General features: G+C 34.8%; 2 protein-coding genes across 5 annotated transcripts in view; one reads left to right on the top strand and one right to left on the bottom strand.

Moving 5' to 3' along the window:
• The window catches only part of ERGIC2 (ERGIC and golgi 2), a 35,545-nt gene extending 25,959 nt beyond the window's left edge, over positions 1-9,586 (top strand). For all 3 annotated transcript variants that reach the window (XM_033116797.1, XM_033116798.1, XM_033116800.1), the window contains 6 exons: positions 439-494; positions 1,371-1,469; positions 4,754-4,851; positions 7,574-7,736; positions 8,796-8,878; positions 9,039-9,586. In XM_033116797.1, coding sequence (XP_032972688.1) covers positions 439-494; positions 1,371-1,469; positions 4,754-4,851; positions 7,574-7,736; positions 8,796-8,878; positions 9,039-9,101 — 562 coding nt within the window. In that variant the 3' untranslated portion in view covers positions 9,102-9,586. The remainder of the gene's footprint in view (positions 1-438; positions 495-1,370; positions 1,470-4,753; positions 4,852-7,573; positions 7,737-8,795; positions 8,879-9,038) is intronic.
• Positions 9,587-10,920: 1,334 nt separating this feature from the next.
• The window catches only part of FAR2 (fatty acyl-CoA reductase 2), a 136,079-nt gene continuing 126,826 nt past the window's right edge, over positions 10,921-20,173 (bottom strand). Inside the window, exons 12-13 of one of the 2 annotated variants that reach the window (XR_004424113.1) lie at positions 18,050-20,137; positions 10,921-13,009 (exon numbers count right to left, since the gene is read on the bottom strand). Coding sequence is in view for 1 of the 2 variants with exons in the window: in XM_033116796.1 (XP_032972687.1) it covers positions 19,975-20,137 (163 nt within the window). In the remaining variant the exon portion in view is untranslated. Of the gene's footprint in view, positions 13,010-16,256; positions 20,138-20,173 lie in introns of those variants that run through there. The other variant, XM_033116796.1, reaches the window with a different exon arrangement.

Genomic DNA, 20,173 nt, shown 5'->3' with positions numbered 1-20,173 from the left:
CAGTGCCCTTCAAACAACCTTTCCTTTGCTGAAAATTACATGGAATAATATGTCATAGCACATGAAAAATATATGAAATTCAAATTTCAGTATCCAAAAATGAAAGTTTTACTGGAACATAGTCATGCTTATTTGAAGTTTGTGAAAATTTGGTTTCTTTCCTGTTATGTACTTAACTACATAATATCTTCAGTTTTGCATCTTGGGCCACAAAGCCCAAAATATTTACTGTCTGGCTCTTGACAGAAAAAGTTTGCAAACCCCCAGTTTATTTTATTGCTGAGATGAGTAGACATACATACTTAAATCATAGGCCAAGTATGCTCTTGTATTATTTTTATTATATTAAGAAAATTATATACCTTAAGATCCTTTTTCTTATTTTAATTAGTTATATATTTAAATATTATTACTTTAATCTTTTTTTCCTCCTTTCAGGGCAATTCCCCATCCCCGAGGTCATGCACATTTGGCAGCACTTGTTAACCATGACTGTAAGCCGTTTCTGAAATTGTTTTCCATGAAAATGTCCTTGAAAAAAAAGTGTGTTGTGTGGTTTTAATTTTTAGTGCAGGTGCAAGGTAGGACTTTGAAAGTAGGCTGTTTTGAAAACAGATATCCAAAAGAGAAAATAAGTGATTAAATTTATTGACCTTAATGCATTTTCTCTTGTCTTTAAGGAGTCTGTATTTCTAGTTAGTCATGGCTCAGAAGTTGCCCAAGTTAGGGAGGAGATCCTTGGTGTGCTTTATATCGCTTGGTACACATTTCTGCTTATTTTTATGGATATGGAAGGAAATATATTTGAAGTTTATTTCAATATGTAAATCTAAATATGGACATAGACACATGTACATATAAAGTATGCAAGTTAGTTTCTTGTAATGATTGTCATAAAACTTAATTTTTAAAGTTTGCTTTAGAGAACAAAAACAGGTAATAAATGCCATAAAAAGTCAGTTTGGTCACATTTAGCAGTGTATTAAAATTCATTATTTGGCTTCATGGACATCATCCTAGTTATTCTGATAATACAATCCTATTACTATGTGATGATTTGGACAAGGGAAGACTTATTTTTTGGGTTATCAGGATTAGATGTAACGTTATTTCTTAAATGTTAATTTGTATGTAATCATGAAATTTGAGATACAGCATTTTATGAAAGACAACTTACCTTTATACATTGAATTTCCATATATTTGTATGCATTTTTCTCAAAATTAATGTCGTTTTAAATACTATATTACTATACCTGCAGATTTTAGATGTTTTAATTTGAGAGAGGGTAAGAATGTGAACCAATCTGTAATACGTGTTTTTAATAATATAATTTTTCCACTTAATTGGTTTTATTTTTTGCCTCTTAGCATACAACTTTTCTCACAGAATAGATCATTTGTCTTTTGGAGAGGTTGTTCCAGGAATTATTAATCCTTTAGATGGAACTGAAAAAATTGCTGTAGATCGTAAGTACTTAATAGTTACTATTGGAATTTGCATGTAGGCAATTGTTCTTATATCTTTAATATTAAAAATTTTAATAATCCTCTTCCTAACCCCTTGTAACAGATAAACAGATACATCTTTAAGTGGTTTAAGTGGTTGATAATCTTTAAGTGAAAATGTGTGTGAAAAGACTTTGTCCTAGGAATGGATAAAATTTAAATATTAAAAAATGAGCCATAGAACAAAATAAGAAATTAGAATTAAATGTAGGCTAGAGAAGGAATAGAATTTAAAAGGTCTCTGAATATATGAAAGGTTAATGAGTTAATAGGGCATAACTGCTTTCCCATATTCACCAAAGAAAGACTAAGAACAAAAGAAAGTTTCAACATTCTAAGAAGAATTTTCTTCGTATAAAGTTCTAATATGCCATTTTATAAACCTCTCTGGAGAATTTTACAAACATCAAAAACCTAGAGTTATTCTAGAATGGTTTGGTTATTCACACAGATACAAGTAGTACATTATAGCACAGATACCTTTTATTGTTGTTTGTTTTAACCTTCTATTCCATTTAAAATTTGAATTTATCCAAATATGGACGGACAATGTTGATGATGATGATGATGATTTTACTTTTGTAGCAAATAAGCTATTCTTGAGTTTCCTGATGGGTTTTGGTTGCTTTTCTTCTTGTTAAATAGTCATCTTCTATGATATGTCCTACCTATAGGACATTTTAAGGACATCTTCCTGTGCTCGGAATTCTAGCCTTTACAAAACTGCAATTAAGGATTTCATTTTTTATTAGTTCAAATAGATTTATTAATATTCATGTCAGTATTCTACTCTTTTAGCGTACTGCTGTAATCAGGTACATTTAAGATGCTTTGTATATAATACTGACTGACATTCATGAGTATTTTGTGTTGTGTGGGAATGTTTTCACTTAAGGACATTTGAGTGTACTGAATTTGGAAATGTGTGAGTAGAAACATTCTGAGAATTGTAAGCTCTGTTCACTATAATCTCGTCTTTAATCTAAGTATGTGTTCATTCTATACCAAAATGCATTAAATATTACTTAAGAGATGTTCACTTGAAAACATGTTGGTTAATACTTTGTTTCAAGATGCTAAAATGAACTATAAATTTCTGTATAGAAGTGGTTCCAAATGTAAACATACTAATTTTTGAAGGCTCTTTTTAAGTCTACTTGTTCCTAAATGCAAAAAGACTAAATAAAGGTCGTTTAGAATTATATTATAAAATGCCACCAGATGAGTGTCAGTAAGTTATTCAAAGCTTTAAAACAGATGTACTCATCTCCTTTCTGTTTTTATTGGGCCTCTTTTCCAAAAACAAAGGGAAAAAAACCCCATAAACCTGGTGTGTTTTGGTAACTACCACCTCCTTGATGTTCTCCAGAAGTTTGAGGGGATTAGCAGTTGCATCTTTAATACTATGCAGATTTGGACTGACCTACAGCCTTTGGAGCAATTTGTGGCTTGCAACAAAATTTCAACTCCATTCCGCACCCCCACCCCCTGCCTGCTAACTAAATTATTTAACAAATTTATAGCCCTTTCTTGAATTAACATTAGACAAATAGGTTTTCAGTAATTCTCTGGCCACAGCTTAAATGGCTCCCAGTTTTTCCTGGCATGTTTCTTTGACCCTTGGTGGTTATTACTCATTGCATTGGCATGTCTCTCCTCATGGTGAGGTCGCCTTCGTCCTTCATTTTGCCCCCGAGTCTGATTATCCTACCCATGTGTACAGCATCATTGTTGCCTTACTATTCTGTTTCATCTTTTTTTCGTAAACAATACCTGAACACCTTTTTTCTCTTAGTACTTTCACCTCACAATGACATGATAGGGTTTATTTGTAAAGCACCTCAAAACTGAGCACAAATAGAACAGTTCCCCTTACATCAGAGAACAACGTACACCTGAGGGCCATCCACAACTGATGGGCCATCTATTGGTTGTGGACAAAGTTCATTCCCTTTCGCCCTAATGTTGTCTGTGATAATATTTAGGATATTAAGTTGGAATTAATAATGGAAGCACTTGGCAAAAACTGTGGTTTTGAAATTTATAAGTGGTACAAATAGTAGGAACAATAAGAAGTGGTGAAGTTGAAACAGGCTTTGCTTTATTGTATTATAAACTCATTTAATGTTAGTGTTAAAAGAAACCCCTACTCATACCTGTCTTCCTCCTATCTACAGTTTTACCCTTCCCTCCCCCATTCTGAATTACAAAGACAAGAGACAGAGATATCGGATTGACGGAAATAAAAAGTCATTCATGCTGAGCAATAAAAGCTAGATACACTGTATGCTTCCACATGTATGAAATTCTAATCTGTGACAATAGAAGGTAGATTAGTGGTTGGCCCAGGGCCAGAGATAGAGGGGATTGACTGCAGAGGGGTACAAAGGAAGCTTTTGAGGTGATGAAAATGCTCTGTATTTTGATTATTGTGGTGATCATGTGGATGAATACATTTGTTAAAATATATCGAACCATACATTTAAAATCGATGCATTTATTCATGTACACAACTTTCAAAGATAATTATTACCATGTGGTGTGAAGTACATCTGTTTTCAGGCGAAACATAATGAGAGCCCTAGTACTTATCTAGTTGTAACTATAGATAGATATATCTCATTCTAAATTTTTTAGAATATAGACTTAGATAATTAGCATTTTGTATTATGTGAACTGTTAATTGTTTAAAATTAATTAATAATTGGTAATATACTGGTATTTATGACTTGTATTAAATTTAGAAATTCCTGACTGTATAAATATGATCCTTTTGATTACACAGTAACCTTAGCCATCATTAATTAGTTTCTTCGATAATCTTTCTGCGTGTTTTGACTTCCTCATATTTATTCAAAGATTGTCTAATTCAATTTTGGTTTATTTACATATCTTAAGATACTAGTAGGCTCTGAAAATGTGTCTTGTGGTAGTTAATACGTAGTATAATTTTAATCATGTTCGTTTTTGTATTATAAAGAAATGCTACTTTTCCATATCTGATAAAAGGATGATAATGATTATAAAAGTATCTGAGTCACTAATTAACCTTTCTTAACATCTTATAAAAGAGGAGTTTGTGTGTGTGTGTGTGTGTGTGTGTGTGTGACTATTTTATGCTTACTGAGAACTTGTTTTACCAAGTATGAATATACTTCATAAGTGTATTTAATAGGAGTATCTATTTGGCAGTAGTTTTACTGCTAGTGGATTAAAAAAACAAACACATTTTGTTTTTATTTTAGACAACCAGATGTTTCAGTATTTTATTACAGTTGTGCCAACAAAACTACATACATATAAAATTTCAGCAGACACCCATCAGTTTTCTGTGACAGAAAGGGTAAGTTTGAATCTAACTGATAAAATGATCGTTTTTTAGCATTTTATAGTCCTGCTACAAAATAAGTTTGTAGTTTCAGTTGGTTCCCTTCCCCATTTAAAATTTGTACAAGTTTTCAAATGCATTAACATTTTATTTTAAGCCAATAAAATATCAGAAACAGGTATTAGTATGTTCCAGGGTAGGAAAGGAAGTAAATTTTTTAAATCTCGAAGGTTTTATATTTAATTAAATCAGAATTATTAAATTATGATGGTATTACTCTTAATATCTTAATTTTGTAATATGTTTTCTCATGTATTGGTACAAGCAGTTCTTACCTGCCAGCAGATTTTTCTGATTTCTGTGTTGTTATTTATTTTTTAATTAATGTACCTACCCTTGGGCATGCATGTATATTGACTCACAGAACAGATTTTGAGGGTTTGCCTTCCTATTTTGCTTTGTATTCATCTGACTGAGGGGACAAAAGTTCTGCAGCCTCAGGGTGGAGTGGCCTCATAAACAAATTGAGGATCAGAGTTTGGGAATTGGACAGTTTAACAGATTTCTCATCTACTCTAAGGTCATGTTTTCTTATTATTGTGTTTAGGAATGGTGAATATTCAAATACTAGTGTCCAGAAGAATTCTAAGGCAAAATTTAAGTGCTTTTAAAATTTTGCTTTTCTCCATATGGAGTTTTCTTTTGATAGTCTTATAACTTCTAATGACTATGTCCTTAATAATGGTTGAATTTTCCTTATTCATAGGAAATTACTGAAGGTATTAGGGGTGAAGTGTCATGTGTTTATAACTTTTCAGATGATTAAGGGGAAAAATCAAGTGTGTGTAACTGCGTGTGTGTGTGTGATGTATTTTCACATACAGAAAGAGAGAGAGGCTAGGTAAAGTGTATACAGTATATATTGTGCTTTTCTGCATTTCTATAGGATACCATTTCTCAGTAATATCGGCACCACCTGAACCTCAGAGTCTACACAGTGGCCAGGTTTTGGGGAACACAGGCATATTGCTACGGAATTGTAAAATGGTAGTCTCTATGGAAGGGAGTTTGGCAATATCTGCAAAATGACATATGCATTTACCCTTTGACCCAGAAATCCCACTTCTAGAAGTTGCATCGAAAGATTCAGTGAAAAAATACAAAAATTATGTGTGTATGAGACTATTCATTGTGTTGTTATTTGTAATAGTAGAAGACTAGAAACAACCCAAATGGTACATCCACACAATGGAGGAACATGCAACTTTGAAAGAAAGATATTTGTATATTGATGAAATTATCTCCAAGATACATTTTAAATAAAAACAAAACAAATAGAATCCCAGAGCATTTGACCATTTTGGGGTGTGTTTGTGCTGATAGGGTGGCTAAATAGTTCCGTTTCACGTAAAATAAAAATGGAGTGAGTTGGTCAAGTGGAGGATGAAGGGGGCAGGGATGGGAAGGGCTACCTTTGTTGGTCCTGGAACCCAGAGGGAATCATTATTTGTCTCTTGTGATGTAAACACCCTGATCCCTGAAACAGCTTTCACCCATGTAGGTTGTGACAGTATATTTATAATTTTGGCGTGATTGAACATACCAGAGCTTTATGATGAAGTCAGTTTATTGGACACTTGAATAATGGGTTCATAAGGCACTGTTGTGCTACTAGAGAAAGGGGTTTTGTAATGCCCCACGTAAAATTGTTTTGATTTCCCTTGTAATTTGTATTCCTAAAGTTTGAAGTTTGCTATAGCTTAGTAAAAATAGGTAGGACCTGACATAAAAGTCCTAACAAAGCACTGTGGTAACGTAGTTGTTTGGAGCTATAACAGAAATTTATTAGAAAGTTTGGAAACTTGAATTTTGAAGTGTAAACAGGATTGAATGAAATAGAATGTTTTCTCAGTGTACACACTGTGTGGGTTAATAATTTTAGTTACATTCTTTACAAGAAAAAAAATTCTTTAAAAACTGAACCAATAGTTCAAATATTGATCTTTTTTTTTTCATTTTCCAATTAACAGTTGACATTCAGTATTATTTTATATTAGATTCAGGTGTACAGCATAGTGGTTAGACATTTATATAATTTATGAAGTGATTCCCCGGTTACTCTAGCACCATCTGGCACCACACATAGTTACTACAGTATTACAGACTATATTCTCTATGCTGTACTTTACATCCCCTTGACTGTTTTGTAACTGCCAATTTGATATCTTTCAAGTTAATGCATTATGTTTTCTTCCTGTATTGTATCTCATCTAGTTTAAAATGAAAAACAGGAAGTGAAATTGTTTTAAATCTGGTTATTTGAAATGACAGGAAGTAAATAAGATTATTTTGTAATTTCTTAGCAAAGAAATATCATAAAACGTATGTCAAAATGTGAACTTAGTTTTTATTGATTTCATCAATGAATGTGCCATGCAGTCGTAAGCTCTTGAGTTCAATAGAAAATTTGTAGGTAAAGTGATCTTTTTGAGAAAATAGGAAAAAACAATTCTGTTCTCTTGATTGCTTTAAAAGCTAAATCACACAAAGAATGCAGAATAATCTGATTGTCTCGTAACAGCTTGATATAGTAGCACAATTCATAAAGAGATTTGCATGTCCCTCTCATCGGGTAGGGCTGTAGGACTTCATATTGACTGTATGTATGTAAGGAACCAGATGACAAGAACCCTATTTTTCTCTTCCTCTCTCTCCCCTTCCTTTTGCCTTCCTATAGGAACGTGTCATTAACCATGCTGCAGGCAGCCACGGAGTCTCTGGGATATTTATGAAATATGATCTCAGTTCTCTTATGGTGACAGTTACTGAGGAACACATGCCATTCTGGCAGTTTTTTGTAAGACTCTGTGGTATCGTTGGAGGAATCTTTTCAACAACAGGTTAAGATTCATTTCTTTTTATTTTTTGTATAATTTCTCAAAGTGTTGCTGATACTGAAATTAAGATGTTTTTACTTAAAAAGAGCAAGAAATATAAACATTTTCATGTTTTGTTATATAAAGAACTTTTTTTTTAGACTTAATTCCAAACCTCCAAAATTATATTGATTAAGCATTAAGCATAGCTAAGTTCACTGCATTCAGCTATTTAAGGGAGATTACTTTGTGAGCTAGAAAGATCCTAGAAGTGAATCCAAGTTGTGTCATTTATGGAATAATAATCTTATATACAGGTCACCCACCTTTGCTGAAATTTTCTCATCTATAAAAATGGGACTAATATCTAACTTGCAAATGTGTTATAGGGTTAGATGAGAACATGCCTAGAAATAGTAGACATTTGAATGTAAGTTTCCTTTTTTCTTGAATGTATTTTTAACTCTACAATATGTAAAATCATGCTACTTTGAACTATATGGTATGCAAAACTATATTTTTCAGTAGGTGTATTTATGATTTTGGCCTTTTGCCCTGAGATTATGGGGTTCTCTCAAAAATAACTTGCAGAACTGTAATCATGAAAATTTGAGAGTTAAATACAATAGATAAAGGAAATAGTTCATTCTTTATCCCCAACCCCTATTCGTTATTACATGGACCTGGGTAGTTTATATATTTTGAATTATATTTTTTAGATGAATGACTTTTTTTAATGAAAGTCTTTGTCACTGCTTCATTTAAATGGATTTAAATTTGTGGTGCTGGGGTGCTGGTATTATATATTTTTTTAAATGGTGTGAGATGTATTCAGGACTCTTGAAAAGATTGCTGTATCAAGGTCATGAATTATGTGACTGTGATTTTGAAAAGAAATCCATTTGTTTGAAAATTAAACTCTCTTGTGTTTTTTTTATAACTGTGGAAGTGAGTAAAGCAAATTGCTTTCTTTCCTTCCTTAATCTATTCTATTGTAATTAGTTTAGTTTTATATTCTTATATAGCCAATTAGGGCATAATTCCATTAAAAGCATAATTTAATTAAAATATTTTTTATTGTAGGCATGTTACATGGAATTGGAAAATTTATAGTTGAAATAATTTACTGTCGTTTCAGAATTGGATCCTACAAACCCATCAGTTCTGTAAGTGGCATAGTACGAGTGGTACTGTTCTCTAAGTCCTAGTGTCATTGTTTAAATCGTATATTTTGGTATCCAGCAAGAAATTGCCCAAAGGAAAGCATTGTGTTTAGAGGAAATAGTGTAAGGAATAAAACTAATGCTTTGGTCTTTTTCTCCCTAGATCCCCTTTGAGGATGGCCACACAGACAACCACTTACCTCTTTTAGAAAATAATACGCATTAGCACCTCCCGAGTGAAGGACAAAAACTTTTTGCCTGAGACATAAAACCTTTTTTAATAAAGTATTGTGCAATATATTCAAAGAAAAGAAAATATGAATGAGAGCAGGAATCATACCTAGAAAAAAAAAGAACAAAAACCCCCAAACTGAAATCCTATATATGTTGTGTCTGTTACAAATGTCCTAGAAGAAATTATGCAGCTAATCAGTGAATAAGCCCAACTGGAGTATTGCTTTGAAGATGATCCGTTCTGATGTTTTCACAGCAATGGGCCACATCGAAATCAGACAGTGAAGAGACTGAAGGAAAGAAGTCAAACCACAGCTAAAGAGAAAGGCATTGATAAGTGCAAATGTTTGCGTTCTTTTGTTTTTAACATATATGATGTCAGAATAAAATACGGAATACATATGGAAAACTTAGTCTAGACTTTAAAAAATTGTGATCAGGTCACATTGTTAATAAAGGAAAACAGATGGATTCCCATGCTATAGCCATATTAATGTTAAGCCATAATGACAAGACCACTTATCCAATAATTTGGTCTTAGGAAGATAACTGCTTTTCTTTAAACTCTGGCTATGGACTTTTTTAACTGTTCAAGGCAGTGTCTTGGAAGACTAAGGTGAATTCTTACAGAGGAAGGTACATAGGTGCTATAATATATTACAGAGGTATTCACAAATTGTAGAGTGGGCACTTAACACAGGGAGAGGAAAGCACATTTTTTTTAAAGATGCTAAATTTCCTAATCTGATCATTAGAATATTGGTATGCTTTGGGAGCGGGGGCTGGGGGGCTGAGTAATAAAAAGATCCACTACTGATGGTGAAAATTACCAGTTTGTAAAATATTAAAAAGCAAAGTAGAATATTTTATACATGTGGTGATTGGGCAACAGGGTAACTTTAATAGAAGTGTGAGGCAGCTATGTAATTAAAACAAGATAATGTCGTATCTGAGGGATTATCATATTAAACAATGTCCGTTAACCTGTAAAACTGGATGAAAGTAGTATCTGCATTCAGGTGTCCTGAATATGATTGATTCTGTATTAGATTGTGTTGTTCTGACTTTCTTACTATTTAAGGGTTGATACAAAATTTTCAGCTATAAAGGATTAAAAATAATGAGAGGGAGCTATCACTCAGGTGCCATTAAAAACTATATTTGGAATATGTGTGCCAACATCAGTTTTCCTTTTGTAATACTTAATGATAGTAGAAGAATCATCAACCAGTTCCCATGCTTTAAATCATTTAAGGAAATGGGGAAACAAAAATTCCAGGTAAGCAAGAAAGACCAAGAATAAAAGACTAGATATAAAATCATGGCTTTTAGAGAATAGGCTGTCACAAGTTACAGTTTTTCAACTGGATTTTAAAGGAAAAAAAGTTTTCTGGAAAGCAGGTGGGACAGTAATAGAATGGAGAGGAGAAATACGGATAAAACTACGTGGCAGTAAATCTTATGTCGAATGGTATTTTGCAGAAAATAACAGAAGCATCAATGTTTAAAATACACAGTTTATCATTAAGAGCCGTGAAATTAACTGATTATACAGGGGACATAACATACTTGAAAGATTTTTTTGAATACAGAGAATTCTAAGTAATGAATGAGCCTTCTCTATGGTTTTGATTTCTTCAGATATTACTTTCAATGAAGATAGGCTAGGAACTAATGGAACATCTCTCAAAAGGAATTTTAACTGAAGAGAACTAGAATTTTAAATATTTTAGATTGAATATTGGTTCTTTGAATCTGCATGTCAGGCAGTTCAGTCAAATTTCAGGTTTTTTGTATGTTTGGTTTTTTTAAATGGGAAGAAACACAATAATTTAGAACTATTTTCTCTCAGGATTATAACTAACGTATCTTTAAAAATAATTTTAAAAATTACTTATATGTGATTTTAATTGTTTCCATGTTTATTAAATACCACATTAAGAATTTTAATGGAATTAATCTGTCCCATTAAAACTATGAAAGGAATTTCTTCAAAGCAAAATCCTGCTTTGCCATTGATTTTCATTTTAAATAGAAAGGTTTCCAGCTGAAATTCCTTGAATAGCAGGGTCAGATTTTCTCAATCAAAGCATTAAAATTCCGACCCCCCCTTCGGATGATAGACAGTGAAGCATATTGAGATTTGTTAAGAGTTTTGATCTCGTCAAGTGTTGCTTTTCCATTGCAGAGAACACTGCCCTGACCTACCTACCTATGATGCACTTCAGCTTGTGCCTGGGGTGCCACCAGTAGGATGTCTAACTTTATTATGCAGTCCTTCTTGTTTTATTAGGGTATTCATAATATCTGCATGTATATTTCAGCCTAAATATTTTAAAAGTTGAGACTTCAAAATATGTGAAATGAGTTTTTTAAAACTGTTTGCATACATTGGCCTTTAAGAAAACATGACATGTTTAGGTGAATTCTCTGCTGCAGTATTTATACACTTCAGACTACCTCTTGGGAAAAGCTTAACTCCATATTAGTGAGAATTACAAAATTCTAACTTAGATGATTTTCAACTTAGATGACTAATATCACACTTATACATTTTATGATAGAAAGCACTGACTTTTTATAATAAATAATTTATGAATGCACACAAAATTTACAATCTTTAATACAAACTTTGAATTTTATAAAGGAATGACTAAGACCTAATTTTTAATGGTGTAAGGATGTCTGTGTTACACATTTTGTCTTTTTTCTATCTTGGGTTTGTAATTCAGTTACCAAGAAAGTAAATTTATATGCAACTCTTCTACTTCAAAATTTAAAATTTTGAATCATGAGCTTGAGTTCAAGATGCATAGTTTTGATTTTTTTAAAATGACTTAAACCTGAGCCTTAAGACCTTTAACTGTCTCTCCATCCCCCTGTACTTAAGTGCTTCCCCTTCTGTTTTGAGCTCTAGCCAACTTTTAGCCAGCCAAAGGGAGTCACCCTTTGTCAGCAGTGTCCAAATAGAGATTACCATTTGTGCACTACCTTACAGAACAATGCCTGGATTTAATATCCAAGTATTTCCTTAATGTAGTTTTTTTACCCCTTTTGAAGTATTTCTTTAGTAATGAAATTACTTTGCATTAAGAGTAGGATTTTTTGGTGTCTTGCAGGGTTTTTTTGGTTTTGTTTCAAGAGAACAGAGAACAAAAAACACTCTCAGTCCTGAACACATGGACTCTAAATAAAATGAGACATTATAGAACACATTCTTTGTCCTTTTACAATCATGTACCCCCAAATAAGCCGCAGTTCCTTATACTTAAGCTTTTCTTCTTTATAGGAAAGTTATAGCTATCTTTAAATATCACTTGGTTACATTTGCTTTTGTTCCAGATGGAGCTAAATAACTGTGAGATTGGGTTTATTTTATATTTTTCATATTAAAAATGAATGAGTGATGAAGATTGAGCAGTTGGTTCAAGTCTATAAACCTGTAAACAAAGTTGAAGATTATACCGTTTCCCCGAAAATAAGCCCCAGTTAAGATCATCGCCAGATGGACACATTTAGTACATTATGACGATGTTCCAGAAGAAGATGACATGACTGTATTTGAATAAATTTAGATTGTTGTACATGAAAAAAATGAGACATCCCCTGAAAATACGACCTAATGCGTCTTTTGGAGCAAAAATTAATATAAGACCCGGTCTAATTTTCGGGAAAACAAGTAATTAGCAAAACATTTAAATAATTTTTTTTTAGCAACTCCAAATTATGTTGAATATTTATCGTCCCTTAGCTAAAATACTCAGTGATGGAAAACTGAAAGCTTTTCCTCTTAAGATCAAGAACAAGACAATAATGTTCATTCTCACCTGTTACTCAGTACAGTACTAGAAGTCCTTGCCAGGGCAGTCAGGCAAGAGAAAGAAAGAAAAGGCATCCAAACTGGAAATGAAGAAATAAAAGTGTCAATTTTTGCAAGTGAATGTTTACTGGAAATAATTAGAGTAACAATTCCAAATATAACTCATTTGTGCTATTTTCTGTGATTTTAAAGTAAAGCTTAGAATGAGAAGGTGTGGGGAAATTATTCATTAATGAAAGCTGCATATTAAAGCAGACCTTCAGCAACAACTCTTATAACTAATAAGTATCTTATGAATTCTGTGCTGTTTTTAAGCAGTTAGGCTAATCAGTTTGGTGAATTCTTGTACTACACTTTTTTGAAAAAGATTTTTATTAAAATATAGCTAATGTACAATATTATATTAGTTTCAGGTATACACCATAGTTATTCAACATTTATATACCTAACAAAGTGATCACAATAAATCCATCAACCATCTGACACCATACCACATTATCGCAATATTGACTGTATTCCCTATGCTGCACATTACATCCCATAACTTATTTGTTTTATACTTGGAGAGTTAGACCTCTTATTTCCCTTCACCTTTACCCCCCTTTTAAATTTTCAACTACATTTGCCATTCAATTTTATTTTATATTAATTTCAGGTGTACGGCATAGTGGTTAGACATCTGTATAATTTAAGAATTGATCCCCCTGAATAGTACTCAACCTGGCACTATACATAGTTGTTACCACATTATTGACTACATTCCCTGTGCTTTACATCCCCATGACTATTTTGTAAGTATCAGTTTGTACTTCTTACTCCCTTCGTCATTCACACCCTGCCCCCAACCACCTCCCACCTATCCAAATCAGGTACCCATCTTGACACTATATACCTAGTTATTACAATATTATTGACTACATTCCTTATGCTATACCCTATATCCCCATGATTACTGTGTAACAACTAATTTGTACTTCTTAATCCCTTCCTCTTTTTCACTCATTCCCAACCCCCCTCCCATCTGGCAACCATCAAAATGTTCTCTCTATCTGTGATTTTATTTTATTTTGTTCTTTGGAGTCCACATATAAGCAAAATCTCATTGCACCTGTCTTTCTCTGTCTGACACTCCACTCAGCACAGTACCCTCCAGGTCCATCCATGCCGCTGCAGATGGCAAGCACCCATTCCCTTCCCTGCATGAGCAATATGTATGTACCACCTCCCCTTTAACTATTCTTCCATTGACAGACACCCAGCCTGCCTTCACATCTTGACCATAGTAAACAATGTTGTAATTAACATGGATGCACACATCCCCTCCAGGTAGCATTTTGGGTTTCTTCAGATAAAAACTCTGAAGTGGGATTACTGGGTCCTTTGTTTCTTGTTATATCCTTTGTTTTATCTGGTATAAGTATTGCTACCTCAGCTTTTTTTTTTCCCCCATGAAATATCTTTTTCCATCCCTTTACACTCCATTTGTGTTTGTCTTTCATTCTGAAGTGAGTCTCTTGTAGGCATTATATGTAAGGCTCTTGTTTTCTTGCCATGCTATGTATTTTGAGCAGAGCATTTAACCTATTTACATTGAAGGTAATTGTTGATAGATACATGGCTATTGCTATTTTGTTATTCATAATTTTTATTTTTATTTTTCCATCTTAAAGAAGTCCCTCAAACATTCCTTGTAATACTGGATTGGTGATGATGAACTCCTTTAGCTTTTTCTTGTCTTGGAAGAGGTTATCTGTCCTTCAATTCTAAATGATAGATTTCTGGGTAGAGTAATCTTGGTTGTAGGTCCTTGCTTTTCATCACGTTGAATATTTTGTGCCAATCCCTTCAGGCATGCAAAATTTCTATTGAGAAATCAACTGACAGTCTTATGGGATCTCCCTTATAAGTTACTAGTTGCCTTTCTCTTGCTGCTTTTAGGATTCTCTCTTTGTCTTTAACCTTTGCCATTTTCATTATAATGTGACTTGGTGCGGGCCTGTTTGGGTTCATCTCGTTTGGGATTCTATGCTTCTTGGAGTTATATGTCTGTTTCCTTCACCAGGTTAGGAAAGTTTTCAGTCATTATTTCTTCAATTAGGTTCTTAATCTTTTGCTTTTTTTCTTCTCCTTCTGGTATCCCTATGATGCGAATGTTGTTATGCTTAATGTTGTTCCAGAGGTCTCTTAAACTATCCTCATTTCTTAAAATTCTTTTTTTCTTTTTGCTGTTCTAATTCAATATTTACTGCTATCTCATCTTCCAAATCACTGATTTGATCCTGTGCTTCATCTAGTCTGCTGGTGATTCCTTCTAGTACTTTCTTCATTTCAGTTATTACATTCTTCACTTCTGACTGGTTATTGTTTATGGTTTCTATGTCCTTTTTTTATGCTTGGTATCTCTTTGCTGAAGTTCTCACTAAGTTCCTTGAGCATCCTTATAACCATTGTTTTGAACACTATCTGGTAGGTTGCTTGCCTCCATTTTGTTTAGGATTTTATTTTATTTTTGAGTTTTCTCCTGTTCTTTCATTTGAGATGTATTTCTTTGTTTCGTCATTTTGACTACCTCTCTGTGTTCGTTTCTATGTATTGGGTAGATCTGCTACATCCCTCAGTCTTGGCCAGGTGGCCTTACGTAGGAGATGCCCTGTGGGGCCCAGTGGCACAAACTTCCTGGTAACCTATGATGGGTGCTCCAGGCGTGTCCCTTGTATGGGTTGTGTGTGCCCTCCTGTTGTAGTTGAGACTTGGTTTCTATTGGCGTTTCAGTGGGTGGGATTGACCCTCAGGCTGATTGGCTGTGGGTTTTTGCCATGTCCACAACTTATAGGCTGCTATGCAGGGGACTTACTCTACTGAGTGGGATTTGCTCCAGCAAGCTCTGGTGCCTGTTGAGACTGCCTTTTGTGTGTGCTGCAAGTGGGGCTAATTGGGTGGTGTTCTGCTGCGGTCTGAAGCCAACGTTCAAGTATGTTTGTTCTGTGGCCTCTTGGGAGGGGCTCCGGTGCAGGCCTAGGTCACCCACTGCCTGTGCCTGCCAGGGACTACCTGGTAAGAGCAATAGAGCAATTCGTGGTTTTTCACTGCCTGTGCTAACTCTGGAGGTGTGTGGGAGAAGCCAGTACCAGGCCTGCCATAGCTCCACAAAATGCCAGGACACCCCAAGGCCTGCTGCCACCTGCCAGCTTCCTTACGGTTCAGCCACTGATAAAGCCTTGTGTGGTATGCAAGTTGGGTGTCTCTGGGAATCACTGGAGTGGGAAGAGTTGTGGTCACCAGGTTAAAGTAAATTCTGGTTTGGTGCCAGTACTAGATACTCAGCAAAAGCCTCAGAGCACGCTGAGGCCGGTCACCGCCCACCTGGGATCTGCCGGACTCTGATAGTTTTCTAAGAAAGAGTGCAATGCAGGCAGAGCTGGCTGCTCGTGGAGAAAGTGGTTCCATCATTGGGTGGGGAAGTTCCCAGTGAGTCATCAGGGCAGAGCTTCAGAGCTCATTAGACGAATCAGGTTCAGATTTGGTTGTAAGTATAGGGGGAGGGTTCAACACAGGAAAAATGGTGCCTGCTAGCTGCACGTGAGAAGTATTCCTAACCAGGAAAATGCCAAGTGTCTTTCAGCCCTTGTCTTGTAGCCACACAACTGAGTCTGCTCCCCATGTCTTTGACACCCCCCAAGTTACTGTCCCTCCGTTGGGAGCCCAAAGTGAGTGCCTGGGAGTGAGAGTCTGAGCATGGCCCTTTAAGAGGATGCCTAGGTTTACTGCCACTTTCCTTCCCACCCGGATGGTTGGAGTCCCCACTGTTTTTCACAGCCAGTTGTTGTGGGGGCTCCTGTTCCCTGCACCAGTACTCTGGATTGGGGAGGCCGGTGTGGGGCTGGGGTCCCTATCTCCTCATGGGGGAACCCCCGCAGCCAAGCTATCCCTCCAGGTTCTCAACCATCACACTGAGGTTTAGGGTTAGCCAGTTCCGCGTCCTCAATCCTACCACTCTCGACGTGATGCTTTATATCCTTAATTATAAAACTTCTGTTCAGCCAGACTTTAGATGGTTCCCCAGGTTGATTGCGCTGTAATTTAGTAGTAATTTTAATTTGTTCATGAAAGGAAGCAGGCACAGTGTTTATCTGTTCCACCATCTTGGATCTCCCCCCTACTACACTTACTTTTAATTTCTCTAAAGTATTCAAGAATTGATGCAAGTTTCCCAACCTTGTATCTCCCCACCTATTTACAATTATAGGTAGGAATCAGTATTTCAAATAAATTAAGTACACACCTAAAATGTTTGTGTATTAGAATAACTGTTTCTAACTATTGCAACTCAATTTCAGTTACGCACCCTTTCCTGTTAACTGTATCTATACAGGGCATTACCATCTGTCAAATTAACTACTTCTTAAAAACAGCAACTGCTAGTTTTATTTTGTTAATTTTTAAAAAATATATTTTTTTAAAAAGTAACCTAGGCAGTGAGTATTTTTCCCTACCTTTTTGTGGGCATATGGGACAACCATTACTTTTTATTTTAGGTAGTTACTTAGGTTCCCAAAACATAATGATTAGGCTTGCAGTTCTAGAAAAACAGCCATGTGGACATTTGCTTGTGAGTCCTTTGAACTTTGAAAATTATTGATGTTTTTGGAATCTTTAGGCTGACCTACTTTAATTATTAAGTTCATTGTCAGGTAACACACTATTTGGTTATTAGTACTCCCTCCGATCAGTCTATTTACCTTGAGATTCTAAATCAGTTATTTAAATGAAGTGTTAACTGGAGATAATGCTAGGGAAGGGTAGTACAAAATTGTGAGGAATGATTTTCTGAGTTGTGTGCCCATCTCTCTCAACTTTCTCTAGTATTAATTGCCTCAGGTGGTGACTGTCTTCTTCTTTGTGATGATATTCATTACTAAATCAGGTATCTAGTGGGTGCAGAATATAGGGATTACCAAAAATTCTTTTTAAACATAGACATCTTTTCTTTGTACTTCCAGCCCCTTGCCCCCAAAAGTAGAAGGCTCTTTCTCATTACATTGTATATATTTGGCATTCAAATAATTGTTAATTGGTCTTGATTAAAATAACTAGGGATTTTCTTTCCTACAGATACCTACCTACTTTTATACTGCTTAATCCTCCACAAGAGGACTTTATTCCTGTCATTTCTCTAATGCCACAGACAGAACATGCTTCAGCATATAAATGTAATCCTATGAATGGTGTCAGAAAAAGTGAAGCATGATGTACCTATATGTTAATTTATATTAATCTGATAGGTTCTTTGGAAGATGATATCATTTTTTTCTGAGGGAGAGGGAGGAGATCTGCAGTCGTCAGCAGTTAAAGACACAACACTAGAAGAGAGAAAAACATTTTTAATTCAAATTCTCATTTAATCAAAAGTCAAATACTTAGTGGAATTTATTGAATTAGTGAAACAGAATAATCAAAAGATAGTAAACTTTTAGAACTATTATGTTTTATCCAATCCTTGAATTATGTCTTCATTTCATTTTTACTGTACCTATAGTTTGTATCTTAAAATGACTCAAAAATATCGTATAGATATCTTAAACTAAAGATCACCAGGTGTTTTGTTTCAGAGCTGAGTTGTCTGTCCTGGAAAGTAGTTCCCAGAACTTAGATGAGGTTGGGAAAGACATTGTCCAGAAGAGTTCCCCCAAAATGCCCTTTATGGGTTCAGAAAAATCTCAAGAAATACTAGAAGCCCACCTTCAAGGCCTTGTACATTCCAACTACCTGAATGTGCCTTTCTGAGTTTTACCAATTATTCCAGAAAGTGAGCATAACTATAACTGCTGTTGTTGACATTTATACTCATGTAATTTTCTAGTAGTTGTGATTATTTTTAGTTATGCCCCAGACATTATATTTGAATAATATTCCAGGTTTTTAACATGAAATACTGCAATCCAACATGCACTGATCTCTCAAATAGGAAAGTTGGGATAAATCGCATTATTATAGAAATTTGAGAATAAATTAGTTTTTACTAATTCATTTGCCTTATACATAAAATAATTTTAAACAGACAAAACAACACTTATTCTCTAAATTTAGAGTCACTTAATGAAGTCTATCCTCTTCTGTTGTATATTGGACAGTTAATATTATGCCATTGGTGTGATTGAGATACTAGCAAATCCGGGTGATCACACAAGAGTAACCTTCCCCACTTTGTAGAAAAAGCCTAAAGCTAGCATTTAAAATTTTATTTGAAATTTTGCTTTCCTCCATGGCAAAGATCAGGGGATTGGGTTTTTATATGATTCTAGCCTAGGACCTTCCTCTCCATTTTAGCCACTCTAATTGAGGCCTCAGCAAAATAAGCTTAAATATAAGGGGTTTGGTGACTTTAATGAACAAAAAGGAAACTCTTGAGAGAAGGTAATGAGAAAAATTGGTGATTGAAAAGATTTAGAAATAGTAGTTGTCAAATTGAAATTACGAAGATTAATTTTTACTTAAAAGCACAATAAACTGAGTCTCAATGCAAATATGCTTGAGCCCTCAATCAATATACAATTATTTCCACCTCTGGGTTAATTTTAGGCTTCAGAAGTGGGTATAGTTAAGAAAAATGTTAAGTGTAAGTCCACTTTTCTAATTTCCCTAACCCTCAACCAGGACACCACAGTATAACACAAAAAGGAAGCAGAGACTTTTCAGTGGATCATTATTTCTCTTACAGCATTTGTGAGGATGTGGAAACCGTTCTTCTGGTTGTCTTGATTTTAAACCTTTGTACTGGGTGCCCCAGAATGGTTCCAAGAAACAATCTGAAAATATTTTTTTTCCTAAAATGTGTGTAATTATAGGCTAGGATATGACTTGCCTTCTCTCGTTGCAGTAGAAAGAATATAGCATAGTTAAGAAATAGGGATGAATACTTGACAGCACATTGGATGAGTAATGAGGCTGGACGTGTTCTTTGTTAACGTCCTGATCTTGAGAACCACAGTTTGCTGTTTTAGAGGTATCTGAGAGTTTCCAGGTAAAAGGAGATTGCCAAGTGTTCTTAAACCTTGAGTGTGCCGGATGCCCTAAAGTAGGAGAGGAATTTATAACAGAAGCTCACAATGAAGAGCCAGACGTTCCGAGCCATCTGAGATCTTGCAATGAGAAGGCGCCAGGCAATGAGCAAGAGGGCCGTGTTAAAGAGGTAGTGAATATTTCGGAGCCTGGGGAGCAGACACAGATAACCAAAGTTAAAACAG

The sequence above is a fragment of the Rhinolophus ferrumequinum genome, chromosome 10 (assembly GCF_004115265.2).
Source record: "Rhinolophus ferrumequinum isolate MPI-CBG mRhiFer1 chromosome 10, mRhiFer1_v1.p, whole genome shotgun sequence".
NCBI lineage: Eukaryota > Metazoa > Chordata > Mammalia > Chiroptera > Rhinolophidae > Rhinolophus > Rhinolophus ferrumequinum.
The sequence above is the reverse complement of the archived record's forward strand: the minus strand, read 5'-3'. Positions and strand labels throughout refer to the sequence as shown.